General features: G+C 46.7%; 1 protein-coding gene across 2 annotated transcripts in view; it reads left to right on the top strand.

The window, feature by feature from the left end:
- CPM (carboxypeptidase M) overlaps positions 1–25,749 on the top strand; it is a 283,079-nt gene that overhangs the window by 178,912 nt on the left and 78,418 nt on the right. For both annotated transcript variants that reach the window (XM_085653479.1, XM_085653480.1), the window contains exon 4: positions 10,564–10,739. In XM_085653479.1, the coding sequence (XP_085509605.1) occupies positions 10,564–10,739 (176 nt within the window). The remainder of the gene's footprint in view (positions 1–10,563; positions 10,740–25,749) is intronic.

Raw genomic sequence — 25,749 nt, 5'->3', positions numbered from 1 at the left:
TCACACTCTCCGAGAGGTACTCACAGTCGACTTGCAACCCGAAGCCCGCAGGTGCCTCCTCAATATTTTGGAGCCGACAGACCTTACCTTTTATACTAAGCGATGGGTGATCCTTGCTGTAATGGTGGCTAAAAGAAACATAGCACAAAATTGGGGGGCCCACCAACCGCCAACGCTAGACAAATGGAAGGAAGATCTGGACTGGTGCATGTTCCAGGAAAAATCAGTATATGTGGCCAGAGGGTGTCCCGAAAAGTGGAGCAATGCATGGGGGCCCTGGAACTTGTATAGAGGAAATATCTGTATCCCGCCAGCAACCTTGAATGATGACGAGACTCTTGAAACCCCCTAATTGTCATGTTTTGTATATTGGGGATTGACTCGCTGTAACCCAGGTTGGAAAATTGGAGGATGTTTGGTCTCTTGCTCATGTCGTAAAATGATATGTAATGTCGATTTGTTTCATAATAAAAAGATTTACAAAAAAAAAAAAAGAATGATGATGGATTTGACCCAGATCTCTTGACTGGGGGCGAGTGGTTGAAAAGTTTCAGCACTCCGTTCATCATCTTGATGTGTTTGCTATGTTTGCCCTAAGTGGCCATGGGTGTGCCCAGACGTGGCTCCCTTGCTCGTTATGCTACTGTATTCAAGCTAGCCTAACTGATGAGGGGTGAAACACTGAATCCCGTCCCAGGATGCTTGCTTTCGGTCCTGGGAGGACCTGGCCTGGCAGTTTGGGCTGAACTGTCCCATGAGGAGCAGGGTCAAAACTGATTTTCATTTAGCTGGGTTTGAACTGGGGTGACATAGTGAGCAAAAGAACGATGGATTCAACCCAGATCTCTTGACTGGGGGTGAGTGATTGAAAGGTTTCAGCACTCCATCCATCATATTGTTGTATTTGCGCAGTAATAGCAAGTTGTACATGGCAAAACTTTGGAACAATTGTTAGTTGTGTTATTATATTATTTTGCAAAGTGTACCCTCTAGAATCTTAAACTATCTACTAATTAGAAAGTGGTCTAAGGTACCCATCAACAAACTGAATTCCTAATAGGACACCACACTTAGATAATTTACCCCATATCCAAAGGATTACAGAGCATCCCTAAATAGTGAGCAATGTGTATTTCAAATCCCACAATTATTTATCCAACATTACCAGTCAAATCTGCTTAGAAGTGCTTAGAAATTGGCTAATATATTTTCTAAATATTATTTGGGTAACTCTTCATTTAAGTGGTCTGTAAATGCTGCCAGATTGGGACAATGTTGTTGGCTTAATGCGATTAAAATGCCCTGTTTGCCAATACATTAGCATTACATTTTTAGGGGGAGAACCCCCAAGCCTGGAGTATAGTGGTGTCTAATTCTTTTTAATATTTGAACCAATATCGCTTGCCTGGATTTTTTTTTGACAAATAACACTCGAGTAATGTGTTTTTAAATGCAGCATGTACATCTAAATATCCCCAAACTTTAGAAAGGATCTAAATATCAAACCTCCCAGTAGACTGTTCCTTATGTTGTACCAGAAATGGAATAATGTTACTGATTGATCTAATATGTATAAAGATTGTTAGAAATGGCCCTTTCTGCAGGGTCAACCGCAAACATTTTGCCTTCCTCCTCCCCTTTTTCTAACCTATTTTATGTTGGCTTTGGGACTCTGGGCACTTTACCACTGCTAACCAGTGGTAAAGTGCATGTGCTCTTTCTATAAAACATAGTAACATTGGCATATCCATAATTGGCATATTCTATGTACTTATACATACCTAGTAAAGTGCACTATATCTGCTCAGGGCCTGTAATTTAAATGCTACTAGTGAGCTTGCATCACTGAATGGGCCACCCACTGAAGTAGCCCTTTAAACATATCCCAGGTCTGTCACTGCAAATAACTCTCTTGGCAGGCCTAAACCTTCCTTTTACATACATACAGGTCACCCCTAAGGTAGGCCCTAAACAGCCCCAAGGGCAGGAGACAGTGTATTTAAAAAGTTGGACATGTACTTTTATGTTTTACATGTCCAAGTAGTGAACAATTCTTAAATTCTTTGTTCACTACTGCAAGGTCTATCTTGCCTATAGGCTAGCATTGGGCTTACCTAATACCATCTCATACGTGTAATTTCCAATTGGGACAAGATAGAAATATCGAGTTTAGTGTCTCTGGACTCACAATTTACAAAAACAATTTATGGTGAAGTCAGATTTTGAATTGCAAGCCTGAAAATGACACTTTTAGAAAGTTGGCATTTTCATACTTTAACCATTCTGTGCCTCTGCCTGTCTCTGAATACACGTCTGGGTTGAGTGACAACTAGGCTTTATGCATTCTCTCTAAACAGTCACACACAAATGGAGCTGGGGTGTGACATTTGCATCCTGATGGCCCATCATCAGGCTGATGGGCCTTCCTGTGCTAGAGTGGGAGGGAGGAGCTGACATTTGCTATGCCTGTCCCCCTCCAAAGAGCTGCATTACCCCCCTGTAGTGAATCTGGAGCCAGGGCAGGAAGGGCAGGGACCTTGTGATCTTCAAAGGCCTCTTTGAAGTCTCCATCACTTCAAAGGCACAACTGGGTATAAGTACTGGGCCCCTGCCACCACCAACTCAGCACACTCTGGACGTGAGGACACTCTGCCAGCAATAAGGACAGCTGTGCGGCTGAAAGGACTGTCACTTTGCTGGATTAGCTGGACTCCTGGTCTGCTGTGCTGCCCTGCTGCCCCTTACCTGGTGGTGAGAAGGACTGGACATGAATCTCTACATCCCAAGAACCCAGTGACTCAAAGGGCTTGCTGGGTTGCCTCCTGTTCTGATGTCTCAGGGACATCAACGACTTCATCTAACTCTGCTTTAGCTGCTGGACTCTGTCAACTCTGCGTCCTGCCATGCCAACAGGCGACAATCCAGTTCTGGGCCTTCAAGAGGGGTTCTGCAGCTGTTTTCTCCAAAACCCCATGCATCGCCTGCATTGTGCCGGTCGGGACTGACACACCCGCCTCCAAAGTCGATGCAGTGCCGGTTCAAGGACATCTCTGAGCGGTTTAAAGACAACGCGGGACCCGACAGCGAGGCTTGAGGACTACGCATCGCCGTCATCGTAAGGGGTTCAGCGATGACGTGGGGCCCGACTGTGAGGCTTGATCGCGACACATCGTCTCCATCCTAAGGGGTTTGATGACGACGTGGGACCCGTCTGCAAGGTCTGACAACGATGCATCAGCCCAACTCTTTGATTCGCAACAGATGCAGCTGCTCCTCGATGTCGATGCATCCTCCGGAAAGGTACTGTTTTCAGCTGGTCTGTGTGGCTTATATGTCCGACACATGCTCCATCCTTGTCAGTTTGACTTTTCAGATTTGACCCGGTTCAGCGTGACCTAAAGTAACCCCTAAGCACTATTGACTTTTAGGCACTAGATTTCAAGATATTCTTTCAAAATGAATAACTCCGGTTCTACTTATTGGAATTTTGGCATTTTGGTCTTGTTTTGTTCATTAAATTAAGCTCTGTTTTTCTAACATTTGTGCATTATATATCAGGCTACCAGAGGGGGTGAGCACAGGTTAATTTAGGTTGTGTATATGACTTACCTTAACTAGGATTGGGGTCTCTACTTGGACAGGGTGCAAACGTCTGCCATCTAGAAACCCCATTTCTAACAAACATCAACAAATCTATTTGTCACTATATTGTCCAAAAATATGTTGGATAAGACAGCCAAAAATATTATTAAAATGTAGATTTTCATCAGCTTCGATGGACAGAAAATCTGGATTTTATTAAAGACACGGAGGCTAATATTATGCAATCCTCTTTATTTGCCGCCACCCACAGCAGCATTGTAAGAACATAGAACCAAACAACATTCTTTTAACATATTAAAGATCCGGAACCTCCATGACTCTTCCTTCTTTTTAATGCTGCATTAATTGAAAACATAAGTCCTTAATAACTCCACATTAACATCCATGAATCAAGAAACTCCAGATGTAAACACGATCCATCTTCTTCTTCATTGTTGACCCCGAGCTGAAAAATAACAAAATCATTACCAACAAGGGAAGGGAGAGGAGGGATAATATTAGCCTCCGTGTCTTTAATAAAATCCAGATTTTCTGTCAATCGAAGCTGATGAAAATCTACATTTTATGGCAAGACCGGAGGCTAAGATTATGCAAGTTCAAAGCCTGTCAACTAAAAAAGAACTTGCATGCATCACAGGTTTAAAATAAAATTTCCTAAACACAGAGTCATTAGACCAATCTGCACTTCTAAGAATATTTTGTAACGCACCCCCTAACATAAAGGCTTTAGAAGCAGATGCACTCCTTACTGAATGTGCACCAAATCTATTCACATCAACACCTGCATTCTTCATTACCTCTTTCACCCATCTTGCCAAAGTTGGATTTGAAACAGCCTTGTGTGGTTTTCTATATGAAATCAACAGCTGTTTTTCATTTCCCGGTCGTACAAAAGATGTCTTTCTCTCTTACTCTTTCAAACAACGAACAACACACAAACGTTCATGACCATCAAAATATGGATAGAAAATGCTGTCAGAATTAGTCTTTGTTCTTCTACACAGATAAAAACAAACACCCTCTGGATTAAAAATCCTTGTCCCTACATCCAAAGCCCTGACATCTGAAACCCTTCTAAAAGAGATAAGACACAATTGCATTGTCAATTTACCACTTAACACTCTTACATCTAGGCTGCTATTGCAGCCTAAATTCTCCAAATACTCCAAAACCTTTGAAACGTCCCAAGTAGAGGAATACCTATCCACTGGGGGCTTAGAAACTCTTATACTCCTCATTAACCTTTTCACTAAAATATTCTGTCCCACAGAAAACCCATCAATCAAACCGTGTCCAGCCGCGATAGCTGATCTGTGTACATTAATAGTCTATATGCTAAACCTGAGGTCAACAAAGACGCTAAATAATTTACCACAAACACTACATCCACTGAAACGGGATCGTAATTCCTCTCCAAACACCAGCGTAACCATTTCTGCCAGGCCAGTCTATACATCTTTCTTGTTCCTGGAGCCCAGGATTTTTTAATAATTTGACTAGCTTCAAACGAAAGTCCTGGCACTTCCCAGATTCTCCTGAAATTCTCCAAGCCATTAGTCTCAATTGTCCTGAAAGGACCAACTCGTGAAACTCCCCCTGAGCTCCTTTCAAAATTCCTGGGAATGCCGGAAGGAGGATTGGACAATCTACTGACATCTCTAAAAAAGTGGATACCATACTTGAGATTTCCAAAGAGGAGTTATCAACACCAACGTCTCCATCCATTTGCGCACCAACACAGTCACTCTGGTTATCAACACAAAAGGAGGGAAAGCATAAGGTCGAAGGCCCCTCCAATCCTGCCTGAAAGCATCTATCCCAGCAGATTCTGGATCCGGACGCCAACTGAAAAACTTTTCCAGTTGACTGTTCCACCCGTTTGCAAACAGATCCAGGTAACAAGGGCCCCACATCTCCATTATCCTCCTGAAAACTGACCTGTGTAGAATCCAATCGCTGGAATCTGTTTGATTCCTCGAATACCAATCTGCCTGTACATTCTTCTGACCTGGTATATATTCCGCTTGTACCAAAATATTCTGATCCAGACAATATTCCCAAAACACTCTCGCAAGATCCGCTAGATCCTTTGATTTCGGACCCCCTAACTTGTTCACGTATCTTACCGCCGAAACATTGTCCATTCCCAGCAATACTGAACATTTTGCCTTCCCTTTCGTGGAACTCTTTATTGCAAAAGACCCTGCTAATAGTTCCAGGTAATTTATGTGCAACTTCCTTTCCTCTACAGTCCACATACCTCCTGTCGAAGTTGCACCACAACGAGCTCCCCAACCAGACAAACTCGTATCTGACTCTATAATTAACTCCGGATTCGATCCGTAAATTGCTTTCCCATTCCATGCCTCCATATTCTTTAGCCACCAGACAAGTTCTGATCTTGCCTCTCCAGAAAGGGAAATCTCCTGTGAATATTTCATTCCACGCCTTGAATGACTGCTCTTCAACCTCTGAAGAGCACGATAATTCAAAGGTCCTGGAAAAATAGCTTGAATAGTTGAAGACAACAGACCTATAATCCTTGCCAACATTCTCAAAGAGATAACATCTAACGACAAAACCCTTCGAATTTCCTTCCTTATCTTCTTTATCTTGTCCATTGGCAATCTCAACTGACCCTGAACAGTGTCTATCAAGAAACCTAGAAACTGTGTTTCCTGACTCGGAGAGAGACAAGACTTGTCCCTGTTCACAACAAAACCCAAACTCTCCAAAAGATTTATAGCTAAATTCGCATGATTCTCCACTCTTCGCTTCTCTTGGTCCATAATCAAAATGTCGTCTAAATAAATAATTACCCTTATCCCTCTCTCTCGAAGGAAGGTAACAACTGGTCGCAACATTTTTGTGAAACACCATGGGGCCGAAGATAGTCCAAACGGAAGACAAACAAACTTTCATAACCTTCCTCCCCATCTGAACCTGAGAAATCTCTGGTGCTCTATCCATATTGGGATCGTAAGATTCGCATCTTTTAGATCTAAACGTGTCATCCAATCCCCTGTCTGAAGGACATCCCTCAACATATGCATACCTTCCATCTTGAAATGATGATATTCCACCCAATCGTTCAGGTTCTTTAAGTTTATCACTGGCCTCATACCTTTCCCTTTCTTTTCCACTAGGAAAATATTGCTTTCAAAACCTGTACACTCTTCCAATTCCTCTACAACTGCTCCTTTCTTTAACAACTCTTTTACTTCTTCCTCTATCATTTCTGACATTTTTTAATCAAATCTTATCATTCCTGGTAAATGATCTTGTCTCGGCTCTTCTAAAAAATCTATTCGATAACCTAAAACCATCTGTAGAACCCAAGGGTCCCTTGTTAACAAATGCCAATTCTCGTAAAATTGGGCAAGTCTGCCGCCCAAACTTACAAGGGTAACAAAACGGTCTTTCCTTACCTGATCTTATCGCTCTTCTGTTCCCTCTTGAACTACCCCTTTCTCTTTGAGGGTAGAAATTTCCTGGCTGGTATCCAGACTGTAGCTGGTAATTGTAGTTGTAGGGTCTGCAACCCCTTGAAAACGAGGCCCTTGAGATGGCTTGGCCTCGGCTGGGAAAACGACCTCTACTTCGCCCGGCCCCGACAAAAACTCTACGATCGAATACCTTTTTAATTTCTCTTTGCGATCTCTGTAGAGAACTAAATGCACCCACATATTTACTCATATTTACTCATTTCCCAGATAAATTCCTCTCCAAAAGCATCCTATTTGCCTCCGAACCACCTTCATTGTTCACTAATTCTGCCAATTTTGGATCTATTTTCAAAAGGACACTTTTCCTCCTTTCAACTGAAATAGCTGTGTTGGCATTTCCCAATAAACACACAGCCCTTTGCATCCACTCTCTTAGCTCTTCTACATCCAATGTCTTATTTCCATGTCTTCCATGTCAATGTCTTATTTCCATGTCAAAAATCTTTGTAATTGAACCCGTTAGATCCAAAAGCCTGTCTTGGCACATTCTTAAACCTTTATCCAGACCCTTCTTCAGGTCCCTTTCCCTATTAACGCGATTATCTTCGCGTCTAATTCGGGCGTCATAACAATTTTATTTTGCAGACTTGGCCTTGGACCTTCTGAAAGGAGCCTTAACCTCACGTCCTTCGGTATTTGTTTCCTCAGTCATAACTGAACGTATTCTGCAACATGTGGAGCCGGGTGTCTATTCAGGTGTTAACAACATTGGGTCGAACATCGACTCACCTAAAGGGTCTTTAACGTCAACATTTCCATCTTTTTTTATCTTTTGTTTTATTCTCTACATTCTTCCTTGTCTCTACTACCTCTACCTCTGAGTCAAAATCTGAAGAGCAACTTATTTCAATCTCCGCACTACCCGAAGACTCCTCACATAAAATGGTAGAATGCCTTCTACCACTCTGACCTCTTTCTAGGTCCCCTTGTGTGTCCTTGACACCTTCATGTTTCGCACTCTTGCGATTATCCGAGTCTGGATATGCGCTTTTTGCTCTTTTGCTTTTACAAACTTCCATTTCCAAATTTTTCCTTTTCCTACTCACTTTTCCTGATCTCTTTCCTATTACTGGACCTTCTCCTGCGGACCAAAATTGTTCCTCCTGTGAGGAATGACCACCTCCTCTTCTAAATTCATCTAGTTTCTTTTCTATTTTTGAATCTAAGTCATTCGCAAACTTACTCAGCATTAATGATAACCTTTCCTCCATATTCAAACTCTCCTGTGTACTCTCGTTTCCCTCAGACATATTTAAATTATCCTTTACCAAACTTCCTTCTCAAAATCTCCAATCTCAAATCCACTAAACTTATCCTCTATCTTAAAACTCCAAATTCCTTAAGAAATACTTCAAATTTAAAATTACTTTCTTTCCCCCTTTTATTTTTTTTTTAATAATTTCTTCTAATAATTCAACCAAAAATATTCTCTCCTCAACAATTTAAATTACTTTTCTACACTGTTGTCCTACCGCACCGCCGTTTTAAACTATTGTTACCAAAGTGAGCTTCACTTCACTGTCTCGCGCCCCACGCATGCGTGTGAACAACTTCACAACGCTTCCTTTAGCTTTGCGCATGCGTTTTATTAAATGAACTATTGTTTTTCACTTCTTTCCGTCAAAGCGTGCTCACCTCGCTGTCTTGAGCCCCGCGCATGCGTGTGAGCTCCACAACGTTTGCTTTAACATTGCGCATGCGTCTTATTTATACATTACGCATTCCCCTCTGCCCGACCCAAGATGGCCGCACATAATCGTGACGCTTCCCTCGCGCCTAACAACGGTAAGCTCTTCCTTCGCTGCCTCCAAATATTAAAACTACACTACAGTTACTATATCTGACCAAACAATACGTCGCGCTCGATCAAAAAATCCTCATATGACACCCCCAACGATCACGCGCATTACCGACCCATTAAGTTTCCTTAATTCATATTTTCCTTGTATTAATCTACAAACGATGTTCCCAAATAAACATCAATCGTTATTTCCGAAACTAATACTCTTTTAACTTTAATCCTTAAATATATCTATTACATTCTTTCTTTAAATGTTTTTATTCTTACACACTCTCTCCATAATTAGTTTATTAAATTCATTTTCATTTTTTTAACTAAGCATTCTCAAACTTTTCTACTTAAAATCATTCTAACACACACCAATCAAACTCTTAAAAGAGAGTCAAAGCATGCATGACTTAACTGACGGGCAGCATTAAAAAAGAAGGAAGAGTCATGGAGGTTCCGGATCTTTAATATGTTAAAAGAATGTTGTTTGGTTCTATGTTCTTACAATGATGCTGTGGGTGGCGGCAAATAAAGAGGATTGCATAATCTTGGCCTCCGGTCTTGCCATAAAATCTTAGCATGCTTGGATACATTTTACTGGCTTAATGTGCTTACAAGTGAAATGCAGAATTTTCAATACGATTCCACCAAAATTCTTTAGGTACACCCTCCGAAGTCTCTTTTAAAGTCATTTGAATCCCTAAAAATGTTAGCTAATGTTATTCTCTTAATGTCAATAAAATGCATCACGTGCTAATAAATGTTTTAAACAGTCATTGGTCAAGAAATTCTACGTGACCCCGAAAACTGGTTTTTAAGTTCTATAATGTGTTGTCCATTGTTGTTGGCCCAAAGTGCTCAAAGATTCACCATTTTCCACTAATACTGTAATTTCAAAAGCAATGTGAACTGGACTCTGTACTTGTCTTAAAAAGAGGAATATTCCATGTTCTAGTTAAAATTATTTGCAATTACTCTAAATGAGTGAATATTCACATATTTCTAACATTAAATTAATTACAATTATAAATCATGGAATAATCATTTTATCAACATCTGCTCTATAATACGTTCCGCCGTGTTCTGAACGTTGCTCAATAATTGTTTTGATAGGCATATGTTGCTCAGTGTTCAGAAAATCTCATGTCTGTTGCAGACCATTAATTTCTTCATATTGCACTCACCACAAAGTTCACACACTTCTTCTGTTCATCCAAAATATTCTCATAATTCTGCTTATCACGATTTTCTCCACAATTCACACACAACATAATTTTCCACTTGTCTTATAATTAATTCTGTTCTTACTTTTGCCAAAAAGCCACTAGCTTTCTCAAGAGCAGTGTACAGGTTGCATATTAAGAGATCATACATGAAGGGTGTGATTACTTCTCTTTGTCATTTGGACATAATTGGGTAAAACGGCTGGAAACATGTATGTGTTTAGGATGTGTTTAATAAGGTAGCTGCGTGGTATTTGGAATTCCAAACTCTACATTTTATTTGAGCAATCATGCCCTCAGTGGTAGAGTTTCAAAAGTATCCTGACTCAGCAAAATTCTGATTTGCGCATGTCGCAATCTTCTACTGCCATATGCTTTCCTGAACAAGGGCTTTTGCTTCTCTTTGTAATTTCAATTTGTCACTCAAGTGTTGCTTTTGCAGGTCATTGGCCGCGAGATGCTGCTGTACTTGATACAATACTTTGTGCAGAATTATGGGACGGATCCAGTTGTCACTGGAATGATAGATAACACACGGATCCACATCATGCCCTCCATGAACCCGGATGGATTTGAAAACAGCGCTTATCTACCTGACTGTGGTCCCCAAACCGGAAGGTAAGACTGAGAACAATGTCACATTTTAACAACTACAACACTTAGCAGGAACAAGCCCAAACATATATGATGTCCACTCAGTTACTTTATTTTATACAGAATTAAAAATCGAAAATAAAATGGAGCGTCGCTCCTGGATTGGTGTATTTCACTTGGACTTCTCCACATAAAATGGAACTACACAAAGTTCCTTTCTTGTTTTGTGCACGGTCTACATGTCACTGGCTCCCAGCTCATGTTTGGGTTAAGTTATGTACCTCCGACAAGCTCTACCGAGAGTGAAACTGCTGCCACAAGCAGATTTTAATATTTTCAGATGGTATCTAGTAATCTAAAAGCAACAATACTTTATTACAAGCGTTTTTGTAATTCTCTGGCAAATTGTGGGTGACATTTCGATAAGCCAAAAAGTAGTGTGTATCGGTGGGTGGATGGATTGGACGGTAATGCTGCACCGGTAATAAAAGGCGTATTGCGGCATTGGTTTTCCCCGGGATTATGGGGTCATTGTAATGAAAGCCTTGGGATTTGGCCCATATGCGGAGCCACCTCGTCGCAGCATCGCGAGATCCTGTGTGCTTTTTAGTCGAAGGCTTGTTTAAATAGTCGTGTTCTGCGCTTCCCATGAGGGTGTAAAACTACCCGCCCCTGTCTGATTTGTGAGCATTAATAACGATTTGGCTATTTACATAGTGATCGGTAGATCGTTTTGCCACGTAGTTGCATGAATGAATCTCACCTATTGGCATATAAAGGGGGGAGGGGGGGAGCGAGCCGACACAAGATCAGTTTATTGTGTGTGAAAAAGGCCGCTTTATTGAAACAGGTGCATATCACAATTTCATCCCTTGGCCACTGCCTTACAAAACTAAACACCTCACTATACAAGAATTTCCTGACCCCTTGTTTCTCCCCCACCCCTACGATCCCCACATCAGTTCCCCCATCCCACAAAATACAACATAACATTCCATAACCATAATATAACCCAATCCTACACAATCTAGCCTTTCCAAATCCTAAACTCCCCTGACCGTAATCCCTACCTGCTTTTGTGCTACTGTAACTAACCAACCTCTAATCTAAACTTATCCTACCTGGTTACCCTTTCCCTGTTCCTGCTCACAAACTACCAAACCTATAACAACAAACTCCAGCCAATCCCGGCCAACTGTCAACCACCCCGCCACCCAGAAAAAGGCGGGAGTGTAGGCGGGTACGCCGCCTCCCCTTTTTCTCCCCCCCCCCCCCCAACTGTGCCCCTTTTTTCTTTTTTTTCTTACTTAACGACGGTAAACCCCTAACAACCGCGCTAACACCTCCCGCAACTCCAAAAGATACAGGTCCATGCCGAGCCGAGACAAGTGTACCCCATCATCCCTTAAAAAATCCTGCGTGTCGTAACGAATTTCCCTATGAGCAATCCTAACAATCCCTAAGTGCCGACAAAACCTCACCATCTCAGTGTTCAACTTCCTCCTAGCTTTGTCAACTGCCCCAGGATTGACCGCCCCTCTCCAAACTCTCCGGGGGACAAACTCCGTCCAGACAATGGAGCACCCTGCCCACTGCGCTTTGATCAATGACAAGTCCTTCTTCATAGCCCGCATCAGCGCCAAACCCGTCTCCCTGACCATATCGTTCTCCCCCAGATGTACCACCAACACATCCGGGCACCTACCAGCCACCAAAAGCCCGTTCAGCACTCCTTCCATCGCATACCGCCCCTACCCCACCAAGCCACCGAAAATAAGTCTTTATTGAACCCCAAACTGTCTCCAAAGTAACTCGAGTGGGCCTGGACCTGCGCCCGTTTCACAAAGGAATGCCCCACAATCCAGATGGACATCTCCCTGGCAAGGGGACCCATAACCGAACCTGAAAAGAGAAACGAGAATGAGACACAAGAAAAACACCAGACAACATTTTTTTTTTTGTTTTTTGTTTTTTACACAACACCTCCCCCAACGTAGCTGCGCACATAACGCTGATAGCAATCAGATGACCACCTACCCAGCCTCATAATGTCCCCTCGCTCCCGAACCCTAGCATGGGCCTCTGACGCTGTCCCAATCCGAAAGGAATGCGTGCCAAACCCCTTCCCGTCGATCCCCAGTCTACCCAGCGCTTTCCTCCGCACCGCTAACAGCTGTGAAGCCTTGACGCACCGCCCATCCCCATGAGCAAAGACCCGTCCTCCCAAGGATTTCCACGCAGACCCCACCGAAAAGGACACACAGGCGACGTGTGCCCCCTTTTCAAAGCTATCCATTTCCCTCTGCTTTTCTGATCCGTTTTCGCCTTCCGGAGCCAGATATTTACCTCCTCTGTACCGAAAGAAACCTCCCCCCAAGACAAACCCCGCTCCCCTTTGGACCCCAACAACTCAGAAACCCTAAAGGCCCCGAAAAACATCCAGGACATGAGTGTAGAAAAAAGGATTGCTTCCCCTTCATCAAAACACACCCCAGGCAACACCCTGAGCACCCCTTCCAACAGTTCCCACGACAAAGGTCTCTGCACTCGAGAGGCACGCCCACACTCCCGCGCCCAGCCCTTCAAAATCCGTGCCCCCGGTTCACCCACGGAGGGGGCATAGCCACACAACAATTTCCCGACGAAAGCAATTCCCGCTAGCTTACCCACAATCGTGACCTTCGTAAGTCCCTTCTCCACCAAGTCCAAGATAAACTGTACTACATCCTCCTGTCTAGCCACCCAGGAGGCCCGCCGCCTTGCCCCCGAACGTAAGAACTCTTCCCAGGCCGCTCGATATGCTGACCTCGTGGACTGTGCTACTGAGCCTAAAACCAGTTGCAACATCCGGCGTTGCCTACGTACCACAGCTGGTGCGGCATTCTGGTCGGGGTCACGTCTGCGTCCTTGGCGAGCCCACGGAATCTCCCCCACTGTGAATGAGACAAAGCATCCGCAATGTCATTGTCCACACCTGGCACATGCACCCCACGAAAAGCAATATCATGCTTCAAGCACCCCAACACGAAAACCCTCAACAACTTCAGAACCTGTTCATCTCTCGCAGACTGTCAATTGACCACATGCACCACTGCCATGTTGTCAATCCTAAAACTGACCTTCTTGTGGGCCAACAGAGCCCCCCACAGCATGACGGCCACCACCAGGGGAAAAAATTCCAAAAAGGCAATACTCCTGCCCCCATCTAACCAGTCCGCAGGCCAGGGCTCGGCACACCACCTCCCCTGCCAGTAAAGACCAAATCCAGTGCTCCCTGCTGCGTCTGAGAAAATCTGTACGTCCCACACCATGTCCACCTCCCTCATCAGAGGTATCCCGTTGAACTGGTGCAAGAAAAACTGCCACATCCTCAAGTCTTCCCTCACCCCGGCTGACAGACGTACATTATGATGTGGAGGCCTCTGCCCCGCCAGTGCCCGCCCTAGTCGCCTTCAGACCGTCCTCCCTACTCTGACCATCCTTCAGGCAAAATTGAGATGGCCCAGCAGTACTTGTATGTCCTTAACCGTAACTTTTGGTTTTGCCAAAATGCTTGCCAGCAGCCCCAACATTTGCTGCTTTTTGTCCGCAGGAAGGCGTGCCTCCATCAAACCGGAATCCAACTCGATTCCCAAAAAGGCAAGGGCCGTGCTGGGTCCCATTGTTTTCTCTGGGGCCAGCGGCACACCCAGTTCCCTCATGATCTCATTGAAGCTGTCCAGAGCCTTCTGGCAGTCCGTGGAGTCTGAGGTGCCCACAAAAAAGAAGTCATCCAGGTAGTGCGTAACTCCTTGGTGACCCGTCCGTTCCGTAAACAACCATTGTAGGAACGTGCTGAAACATTCAAAAAGTGCGCAAGACATGGAGCAGCCCATCGGCAAAGCTTTGTCCACGTACCAGTGACCGCCGAATTGTATGCCCAACAAATCCCAGTCATCAGGGTGAACTGGAAGCAGCCGGAAAGCTGACTTTATGTCGCACTTTGCCATCTGAGCTGTTGCGCCCGCGGTCACCCCCAGTGACATGGCAAAGTCAACAGAAGAGTAAGATACAGTGGCCTCTCGTTCATCAATAAAATCATTGACCGACCCTCCTTCCGGCCAGGACAAATGTTGGATAAGGCGAAACTGCCCCTGCTCTTTTTTAGGCACCACACCAATGGGTGACACAATCAAATTGGGCAACGGCCATTCCTGAAAGGGGCCCGCCATGCAGCCCTCACATACCTCCTTATCAAGTTTATCTTGCACTACCTGAGAGTGCTCCTGTGCCGATTTCAAATTGTCTGCCCATCGCCGCACCCGTGGACCCTCGTACCCCAATCTGAAACCCTCAAGAAACCCCAAACGTAACTACTCCGCAGCCTCCCTCACTAGATACCCCTGCAAGGCTGCCAGCAAGTTCCCCACGTTAACCGGAGTACGGGCCCTTTGGCCCAGGCCCCTTAGACCCCCGCCCCCCTCCCGACTGCTGTTGCTGCTGCTGACCCCCTGCCTTAAAGGCCCCCGACTGCCAATGCTGACCTCCCTGCGACTGCCCCTGGGCCCCCCAACAGTTGACCAGTGCATGTTGTTTCCCGCATCCGGAGCATTCATGCCGGAAACGGCAGTACTCCCCTGTGCACAGTCCTTTATTGTAATCCCAGCAAGACCCTTTTTCCCCTGTCTGTCCCCTGCCTGCTCCCCCCAACTCCCACGGGTGGGGCCTCCTCGAAAGAACCGATACACGAGCGGGTGCCCGCTGGCCGTGAAAATGGTTTTCCCAGACCCCGCTAGTCCCATCGTATGCTGCCACAAATCTGTATCCAGCTCGCCCCACTTCGCCTCCGGGTCCCACGCCATGCGCGCCCGGAACTCCTCATCATACTGGGCCCAGGCATATCCACCTCCCGTAATCTGCGCCTTCCGTATGACATCCATGTATTTAAACATGGCCACCGACCTCTCCGGGAATTTTTCACAATACACACTAGCGTATATAAGGAAAGCCGCAGTCCAGTTTTCAATTGTCAACGGCACCTTAGGCCGCTTAGCCAATTCAAATTCTTCCTCCTTCGAGCCCTCCTTCGCCCGCACTTCCCTGTGAAGGAGCTTAAGCATCTCCAAGTATTCCCCTTTCCAAATCCGCTCTTTGGTAACCAGCATCAAATGTGCACCTAAGGGCTTCGTCACCCCCATATATGGCAAACATTTTATCTTCACTTCTTTACTTTCTAATTTCGTCTCACCCCCCCGTCTGCGTCTCAACCGTCCCCTTCGTGTCCATCAAACTCTCCCCGTCCTTGCCTTTCCCTCCCTCACCTAATGTGCCAACCGCCACATCCACCACATACGCACCCTTGCGCAAACTCCCCCCAACCCCCACTTCTCTGTCAGACCCCTCCACCCCCACGGATACCATCACTGGGCGCCCGAGCAAAGACCTATTACCTGGCGCCCAGGACTCCGTCCGTCGCTCCTCCCTGTGTCCAGGCCGAGGGGCCGAGCCGGTCTCCCACCTCGATGTCCGACCCGTGGGCCTCGCCTGGCGTCGTAACACCTGTAAAACACTAGATACAGCATTACTCGGCCCCCCCGCCCTGTCCTTCTCCACATCTCGCACCTCTCCCTCCTCCATACTATCTTCCTCATAATCAAGCTCCTCCTGCCTCGCACCCCCAGCGCTCCCCGCTGGTGGAGCCGACTGAACCCTACTTAATAAACAAACATCCTCTTCGGCGCTGCTCCGTCGTCGTTGTCCCCCGGGGCGCTGCGACCCCGTGGGTGTTGGGGCCGGCGAGCCCGTCCCGGGCCTACTTGTGCCAGCCACGCCGAGATCCCCTGCCGGTACTGGGCACACCACCCAAGGCTCCACCCTCCCTTCTCCTTGGTGCCTCTGGGCCGCTCCCAGCCCTACCAAGTCTGGCACCCCGCGACGATCAGGTTGTCGATCCACCGCCTGAAACAAAAAGGAATGGTCTGGTGTGCTGGGCCCACCTCTCTTCTGTCTACCATCCCACCCCCGCTTACCTGCCCCTAAAGTACTGGCTACCCAAGACCGCCCCACTGCACTCAGATCCACCACCTCATCCTCATCGCCTCCCCTGCCCTCCCCTTCGCTCCACTCCAAACCCCCCGCCCCTTCCCCCCCTCGAAGGCTCGGCCCGGCCTCCTCGTCCTCCGCCGCCCTCACCCAAGTCCTCTGCCCCCCGCATTCCCGACGCGCACTGGGAAGCCTGCCCCCTTTCCCCTTTCTGTCCCAGAGCCCCCAACTTTCCCGAACCCGTCCCCTGCCCCAGGTGCCCCCAACACCCCTTCCGCCCAGGACTCAAAAATGTCCAGGCCCTCCCAGTCGCGCTCGCTCCCATCTGATTCAATCAACAAAGGGGAATCCCCCCCACCACACCACCCCCTTCCTGCCCCACCGGAAGCCCCATCCCCCCTTGCACTGTACCCCCCCGCCTCCTCTCCCCTCGCCTGCCCTCCCCCAAACCCCCCAAACTGCTGGCCACCCACAAAGGGGCCTCCTGTACACCCTCCCCCCCAACCCAGGAACTCGCCGCCCACCTTGGACCCCCCGCTGCCCTGTCCCACCAGATATGCCCCCAGGGGCCGCTCTCCTAGCATAGGAGCGGCCCCTCTCAGCCTGGGACCTCGGGGGGGGAGCCACGCGACGCGCTCCCCCTCCGAGGCCTACTGCCCGTCTCCAGCTGAGGCCCCGAGCACTTTCCTGCTCCCTCCCGCCTCTGCAGTCGTCCGGGCAGCGCTCTCCCCTACCGCGCTGCCCGGCTCCAAATTCGCTGCCAGAATCAAAGGGGCCGCTCCCCAGACAACATCGCGGCCACCACCGCGCAAGGCGACATTGACTCCCCCCTCCGGGGCCGCTCTCCTGGTACCTGAGCGTCCCCCAACGGAACGGCTACGCGGCGGGGAGTCGCCCGACGCGCTCTCCCGCCCAGAGATTCTCCCACGCCCCGCCTCCTCCGCAACGACACCACCGTCCGCGCCACCCGGCTCCACACTCGGTGACACCTTCAAGGGGGCCGCTCCGCATACATCACCGCGGCCCCCATCCCTCAAGGCGCTGCCAAATCCCTCCTCCGGGGCCGCTTTCCTGGTACCTGAGCGGCCCCCAACAGAAAGGCTACGCAGCGGGGGGACGCCTGACGCTCTCCCCCGCCCCGCGATTTTACCGCGCCCCGCCTCCCCCACAACAACCCCACCGCCCGCTCCTCCCGTAACACTTCCCGCTGCCCCCTTCCTCCCCGGGGCCGCGCTCCTGACATACGCGCGGCCCCTCCCGCTCACCTGCGAACAACCAGCCTTGCGAGGGGGCGAGCAAGCCGTGACGGCGGCCACCACCACAGCCGACATGCGCCTCACCGGGCGCGAAGCCGCTGATAAATCCGCGACCACCAAATCCATTCGACCGGCCTCACTAAGAAGCCTCAGTGCCTCCAACACACGGTAGTCGCCACCAACAACGAGCCACTAGGCCTGACAAAAAACTGCCTTGAACAAGTGCTCCAAGCCACCAGGTCACCAAACCTAAAATGGTGGCTGGGTTAGCACGAAAATTCGTTATAACCCCTTTGGGCTACAAACTCAAAATTGGGCTACATTTGGGCTATCCCCAAATGTAGCCCAAATCCTACAAAACGCGCCGGCCACTCCCCCCTCCCAATCTGCCCAGGGGGCAGACCTCGCTGTGCTCGGCTGACCCCTCCAAGCTCCCATTGTGCAAATGCATGTCCTTTTCCTGTGGGTTTGGCTCTGTTCGTGAAACCTCGCATCTGGCGTGTGTTGCCCGCGGCGGAGTAGGCTGAAAGTTAAAGATGGAAAGATTACACGCGCGCTTGTGGAGTAATCCAGTATGGTTTCAATATTCTGCCATCAGGAAAAGATCAGTAAGGGCCCTGTCCGGCGGTGGAACAATCAATATTTTCCTTAGCATATTTAATAAATCAGTGTTTCAGCATTCTGGGTTCCCTGGGTAACAGGAATTCCTACTCTTGATTACTGAACTGTGGGCGGTAAAGGGCCATATTCGGCTACTCCAGCTAACAAGTACTGTTGAAATCTTTGCAAGAACTCAGATCAGGCAGCTGTTCACTGCTCAAAGCAGAAAAACATGCATTTTGAGGGCCTCTTGAACAAGGGCAGTGCACCGTTGGTGCATCTTTTTATTGACACACGGGAAGCGCAGTGTGCCTGCCCATATTTACAAGGGCACCTTAAGTCACCCTGCGTGACTTTTCATGGTCTTGTAAATATGGTCCCTTTCTCGCATTACTCTGTGTGAAAGGGGCGTTCCGTGGGTGTTGCTGTGGGTGTTCCCACACAACTTCCATGGAACCTGACACATTCCCGGGTTTACAGAGTTTTGGAAAGCTGGAAATGTGTAAGAATCCTACGCCTCTCCAGGGGAGACATAGGAGTGGCGCAAAGAGGAGAAATACTATTATTTTTCCTTGTTTTTTCCTCTTTCTATGAGTGCTGCTGCATTCTACAGCACTCATGGAAAGAGGAAAATGCCATCAATTATTGTTTTTTGTGCAGGAAAGTGTCCCTTCTTCACAAAAACATTCATCTTCACAGCGCAGGCACCCTTTCAACATGACGCAAGGGTGCCTGCACTGGCGCATTGCAGCTAATTGTGCGCCAGCACAGGTGAAAACACACAGGTGCGCCATATTGTTGTTAATACAACGCATCCCTGTGCTTTTAAAATGCCGCAGCTCAGCGCACCAAAATGGCTTGCAGTGCCGCACTGCCTCATGTTTTTTGTATATGAGGCCTGAGGTAAATAGCACACATACATGGCTCAGAGACAACTATAAGTCCATCTTGTCGACTGGTATTAGGGGATAATAAGAGGAAAACTCCACAAGTTTAAAATGCAATTTAACATAATAAGACTACCGTATTTTCTACATCAGGTTTTTCTGATATGCACAGATAATGAACTGACGCTACCTGGTGATGGCAGCATTTTCAGCTATTAAACTCAATACCGTGCTATCTTATGTTATGCTGAGATATTTTACTGTGGACCTGTACCACAGCGGTTTCCAATTTCTGGTCCCTTGGCCCTTAACTTGCCAGAACGTTTGTGTCTGCTGCAGTGGTAAAAGTGGGCGGGATCAGCAGGGCACAGCGTGCCCCTACTTTTTCAATTTGATAGAATCCACTCACCTACTTTTTATTTTAAAAATGTGTCCCAGGACGGCAGAAATTTCCAAGGCCTATAGATAAGGCTTGGCCGTTCGTGGCAGTTCGGGGGCGGGCGGGGTGGGCAGAGAAGTAAAAAGACTCTGTCTCTTCCTTCTTCAGTGTCCACTTCTCCTTCTCTGCCACTGTCAGTAACCCCCACTCTCTCTTTCTTCCTCTTCTTCCCTCTCTTTATGTCTCTGTCTCGCTTCTCCTCACTAGCTGAATGAAAACCGTGACTTCAAGAAAAAGCTCTTACCCTCTCTTTCCTTTCCTTCATTCGCTGCCCTGAAAAAATGGATCCAAAAAAGAAAGGAACACTTTTGCCGGAAATGTCTTTTTCTGACAATTTTCTATTTCAAAGTGCAGCCTCGGGACGGAGAGAAAAAAAGGTTAAAAATACGAAAAATATCAAAATAAAGCAAGACAGGGAGGTCACAAAGTGACCAGATTTGTTTTGTTCACACCCAAACACATTAGTGCCACTTAACAGAGATTGCCAGTGAAGCGCTACTTTCGTTTTCTCCTCTTTCTTTGAACAACATTGTTTTCCCTGGGTGGGAAGGGGATCATTCCTGGAGGTTCTGGAATACCTGGTTGATGCATGGAGTGGAAAACATTTAATGTGGTCCTTATCAGCTGTTTTCCTTATTTTAGTTTATAAAACGTGTACAGCTGCTCTGTGTTCAGGGTTGTGATCTTTTTAAACCATAAAGCATATGCTCTGTAAGGATAGAAGCAATGGACATTGAAATAAGTCCCTTCGGGCCTTAAGTCATGTCCTTAACTTTTCAGGCAAAAATACTCATTGAGTTCAGAATAATGAGTGTAAAATCGGTAAGGTAACCGTATTGTTCCTGCTTAGATTTCACATGCTTTACCATATACTTTATTTAATCTTGCATTCCCTATGAGTGTTTGCTTTTCCCAGGATGCTATAACTTTTTTTTCACTCTTGTCTAGTGCATACATTTGAATTGAGTCACATCCAGGTGTTTATAGTGGGGCACAATTGGGTTATAGCTGAAGGCAGTACACGTTTTTCTCTGTGTGGCAGTATGGTGGGACACTATGATGTTTAGTGGGGGAGAGAATGTGGCACTATGGCCAGAACTGCCTAATTTGGAACTGGTAAACCAGGTTCAGCCTTCATGACCAGTCCACCAGACCACTCTCCTGAGAGAGGACATTTCCATGCTAGACCTTAGAAGGCATGCTGGATCTTAGAAGCCCTGGTGTCTTAGCACCAGCAGGTGGACCATAGCGGTGGCAAGTGTGGGTTAACCTTGAAGGCCTATCCACCGCAATCCATACTATAGTTCACCTCCAGTCCTGCGGCCAGGCCTACGAAGCAGCAAATCTTAGAGCAACAGTGACTCTGTAACTGAGGTCACAGGACCCTTGAGGCCAGTCTGTCTAACCCGTTGGTACCTCCATTGGCCTTGTTTCAGCAGTAGTAGTGCAACTCACCAGGGATCGGCAATGCAAGATTTGCATGCACACCAAACTAAGTTTGCAAACTTCATGGTCTCTCTGCCTCATGCACAAGCACTTTTAACTTGTGCTGCCTGCTTTCAGGGCACATGAATTATGCAGTAATGGGGGACAAAACCCTTTGACTACCTGACAGACATGAGAACATTTTCAGTTGCACAAAAAAGTTTCTGCCTGGGTCCAATAAAGGAGAAAGTGACTCGTGTTCTAAAGCTAGGCAATAGAGCATAATATTCACTCCTTTGCATGGTTAACAGAACTATGCGTTTTACTTTCTACTTAAAAGAAACACGAATCTAAGACAAGTCCTGCAAGAATTCCCTGTCCTCCATTGCAGGGGCAAGAACTCTCTAGATAAGTCTAATTTTTATTTAGCAAGATGCTAAAATGCTGCATCTTACGATTGATCCTCCACCAAAGCTGAGCCACAGATATTGGCACTCACCAGAACACAATCCTAAATGTGCGCTCTTGATATAAGAAATGACATGCTTATTTGTCTGTGTATCCCAATTCGATTATATAACTGGTCTTCAGTTTTGGTTTTGCAGTTTCCACACACTTTTCATGAGGAAACAGGGTTGGAGGACAGTCTTTTACATTACCCCTGTATAATTGTAGTGCATCCTAAGAGGCACTGTAAAATGTAAGGCTTCAGACCTGAAAAAGAAAAATACAATGTTTAGGATTGGCCTGATTACTTACTGGTACTCTTGCAGTACTGTCGAGGGTGGGAGGGAGGGTCATAAAGGCTGGGACCAGTATGAGTAGGACCAGGAGTAATGAAGATTACTGGTAAGTAGCCCAGATTTCCCTGATTCATACACCAACTTAAAGATTTCTTGATCTGAAATTGAAATCATTGCCTCATATTTGAAGGAACTGCGTTTCCAAAACGTTTCCTTGTGCTTTAGAAGAGTTATCAATTAAAGAAATGCCCAAGGGACACTGTAAGAAGTTATATGTCCCTGAGCTTTCAGCCATAGCTTGGGACATGCTTAAAAAAGTTGGCAATACTTTCTGGATGCCTATCACCTCTGAATTCCTGAAGTAAAACCATATCCAGGTCTGTCCTAAATCTTGCTCCTATAATGATCCGATGTTAAGATGGTACCATCTGACCTTTATCTTTGGTGATCAGAAAGTCATGATCTTTTAAGAATGTGCACACTACTTCCAGACATTCCAGTGCATTTGACTGAGAAGGAGCAACTAGGAGCCAACCGACCAGGTGCAGAAATAGTGACCAACCTTGCAGATGGGAAAGAACCACTACTTTCATTAAACCCTGGGCAGTGATCGCAGCAGTCTGAAGGGGAGGATGTGGAACTGATCGTGATTCTCCTGAACACAGAACCTCAGATACTGCTGGTGACTGGATGCATCTGACACGTGAAAGTAGGCTATGGTCACCATAAAATTCCCATCTGGGTTTAATGCAATTATCATCTGTAATGTCTTAATTCTGATGTGAATCACCATGACCCACTGATTTATTTGTTTGAGGTCTATCACTATTCTGTATCCTCCTCAACCCAGGGCCTGTAATCCAGAGAAATTATGGAGAACACTCCATTCCCCTTCTTCAGAGGCAGATATCGAACCACTGCTTTTGCACAATGAATCCTTTTCTGGATTCACATGGTGTGCATTATTCCGCCATCTGGTGGTTGGGTCTGGAACAGTCTCTGTTTCCCTTTTTCCCCCAACTTTTTTCTTTGTGGGTGTTGTTGACCACCATTTGGTGCTAGGTCCATCCCCTGTGTGACGTCAGTCGGCACCTCGGATGCCATCTTCAGATATTTTTTTCTGCCAGTTGGATCTGGAAGCAAAAGGAGAATCTCAGAAGTTTTGGAGAAAATTCCCGCAAATTGTATGGCTTTTTGGGGGAAAAATGTATATGGCACAACCCTTAGGTGACACGCCTGGCTCAGAATTTCAGGCTTCAAGGAGGAAGTCCAAATCACAATAACTAATAAGCCTTTTACTGCAGATGCCTTGTTTGGCTTAGAGGTAGACGAGTTAAAAAGGACAATGAAACAGCAAGGGTGATGGGTGCTCTACAGTAAGGAGGAACCTTCAGAAGAGGAGCTTAGAGATCCCACAGGTAGGGGAGATTTCACTGCAGGGCAGCATAAGCAACATCAAGCACAGTGCAGTGGACAGCAAACAACCCAACAGTCAGGATACCAATCCTGGCAACAATACACAAGACAAACATTTCGTGGGAAAGGAAAGGCTAAAGGACAGTCCTCCCGGGGAGGGAGGAAAAGGCTCCAAGTGACTCAGAAACAAAGATGGGCCCCCACATAAAACCAGTGGGAGGCTGGATAGCGTAATTCCCACAAGAATGGGAAAGGATCACCACGGGCACTTGGGTTTTAAACCTGGTGCACCACGGCTATTATATAGAGCTAAAAAGTATTGCACCACCAATACAAGACCTCACTCTGAGACCAATCCTAGATCTTAGATTTATAAACATATTCATCCACACACAACACTTCAAGATGACAATACTACAAGAATTAATCCCAGTATTCCAAAACAGAGCCTATATGGCAACTATAGACTTAAAGGGTGCATCCAAGAACATAACCTTAGGGAGACCTTTAAAAACAACACCTCCTGGCCCTCACCAAAGACGAATTGCTGTCCTCACTGTGCGATTTTAAGGCTGAAGTACGTGCTGAGCTGAATCAGGACATGAAAGCCTCCATCGACCAGCTCTGGGCGGATCTGACCGCGCGCATGTCCATGCTTCAACAAGATGTCGACTCGGTGGGCACGAGAGTGGTGGACCTGGAAACACAAACCCAGGGATTGGAAAAACACACAATGGAGACACACGACAAACTGCAGGACCTTCAACATCAACTCCAACTGGCCCAGTTGAAATCCGAAGACCTTGAAAATAGGGCTTGGCGAGACAACATACAGATCTGAGACCTAGTAGAAGGAGCGGAGGGACCGGACCTTAAGGGCGTTCCTTGAGGGCCTTTTTGCCGAAATTGTCAGCCCACGTCAACTCAAAATTAAATTGGACCGTGCCCACCATGTCGGAGGAACAAGCAGTGGAGAAAGGCGACGGACACGTGATGTGTTAGTTAAATTCCACTTCTTTAAGGTCAAGGAGACGGTTTTACAAGAGGCCAGGAAAAAGGACAACATCTCCTTCCAAGGCCACAAATGCACTCTATACCAAGACCTGGCACCAGCAACACTGACAAGAAGACACCAATTTCGACCTCTTACAATGAAACTCTGAAAGGACCACGTGAAATACAAATGGACATACCCGTTGGCCTAAGCTTTGAACACGGCAATAAACCCCGCCATATCACTGAGCTCAACGAGGGACTCCGCCTGCTAGGCCTTCCCCCAGTTGAGGAAGATCACGTGCCAGGATCAGCAAGGGGATACCTCCGCAAGAAGGTCTCAATGGTCCACGAGCTCGAGGGTGACTCACAAGTGACAGCGGAGGTGACAATGATGGCTCTACGTTTGCTTGGACACTGAGGGAACTCAGCCCCAAATCACAAGGACAGACTACGGCCCTCCAGAGCATTGCAGAATAGGGGCCAGTGACGTTATTCAGTAGAGATGGGGACATCTGCAAACTAGATATTGACTCTGAGAAAATAGCGAATTCTCTTTTTGAAACACTCAAGAGAGGCGTGAAGAGAAACTTTGGCTTCAACCTCCACTGACGAGCCCAAAAGGGCGTTACCGTTGACAGTCAGAACATAACATCTATCTGGCTTTTACTGATGTTGGTATTGTTTTGGATTTTCTTTTTGGTTCCGAGGAGGAGAGGGGTTATATTTTCATACGGGTGGTGGATGGTGAAGATCAAATGTTGGGTAACTGATTACACATGTTTGAAGCACAGTCACAAATATGGAATGCCGCGGAGAATAGAGAGGCAGGGCACAGTCTACACTAGCATTCTGAACATTGGGGGTGCTTCGACAGGGAACACGTCTGAACACGATGAAGGGGGGAGCCACATAGCTATGGGGATCACAGTAGCTTCATGGAATGTTAAGGGGTTGAATTCACCACTTAAGTGTCAGAAGGTATGGAAATATATTATTGACCACCACTTCGACATTGTGGCCCTTCAAGAGACGCATTTAAAAAGAGAGGAGGAGACGAGGCTACGACACAAACAATACCTACTTATTTATAGATCCTCAGCAGGGACAAAACAGCAGGGGTGGCCTTACTTTTTCATACAATGACCAAATTCCAACCAGAAGCGGTTCACGCCGATAAAGACGGTCGCCTAATCATGGTAAAGGGCAAATTAAAGGGGAAACTATGCACCTTTGTCACAGCATATGCCCTTA

This window comes from Triturus cristatus, chromosome 4_1 (assembly GCF_964204655.1).
Source record: "Triturus cristatus chromosome 4_1, aTriCri1.1, whole genome shotgun sequence".
Taxonomy (NCBI): Eukaryota; Metazoa; Chordata; class Amphibia; order Caudata; family Salamandridae; genus Triturus; species Triturus cristatus.
The sequence above is the reverse complement of the archived record's forward strand: the minus strand, read 5'-3'. Positions and strand labels throughout refer to the sequence as shown.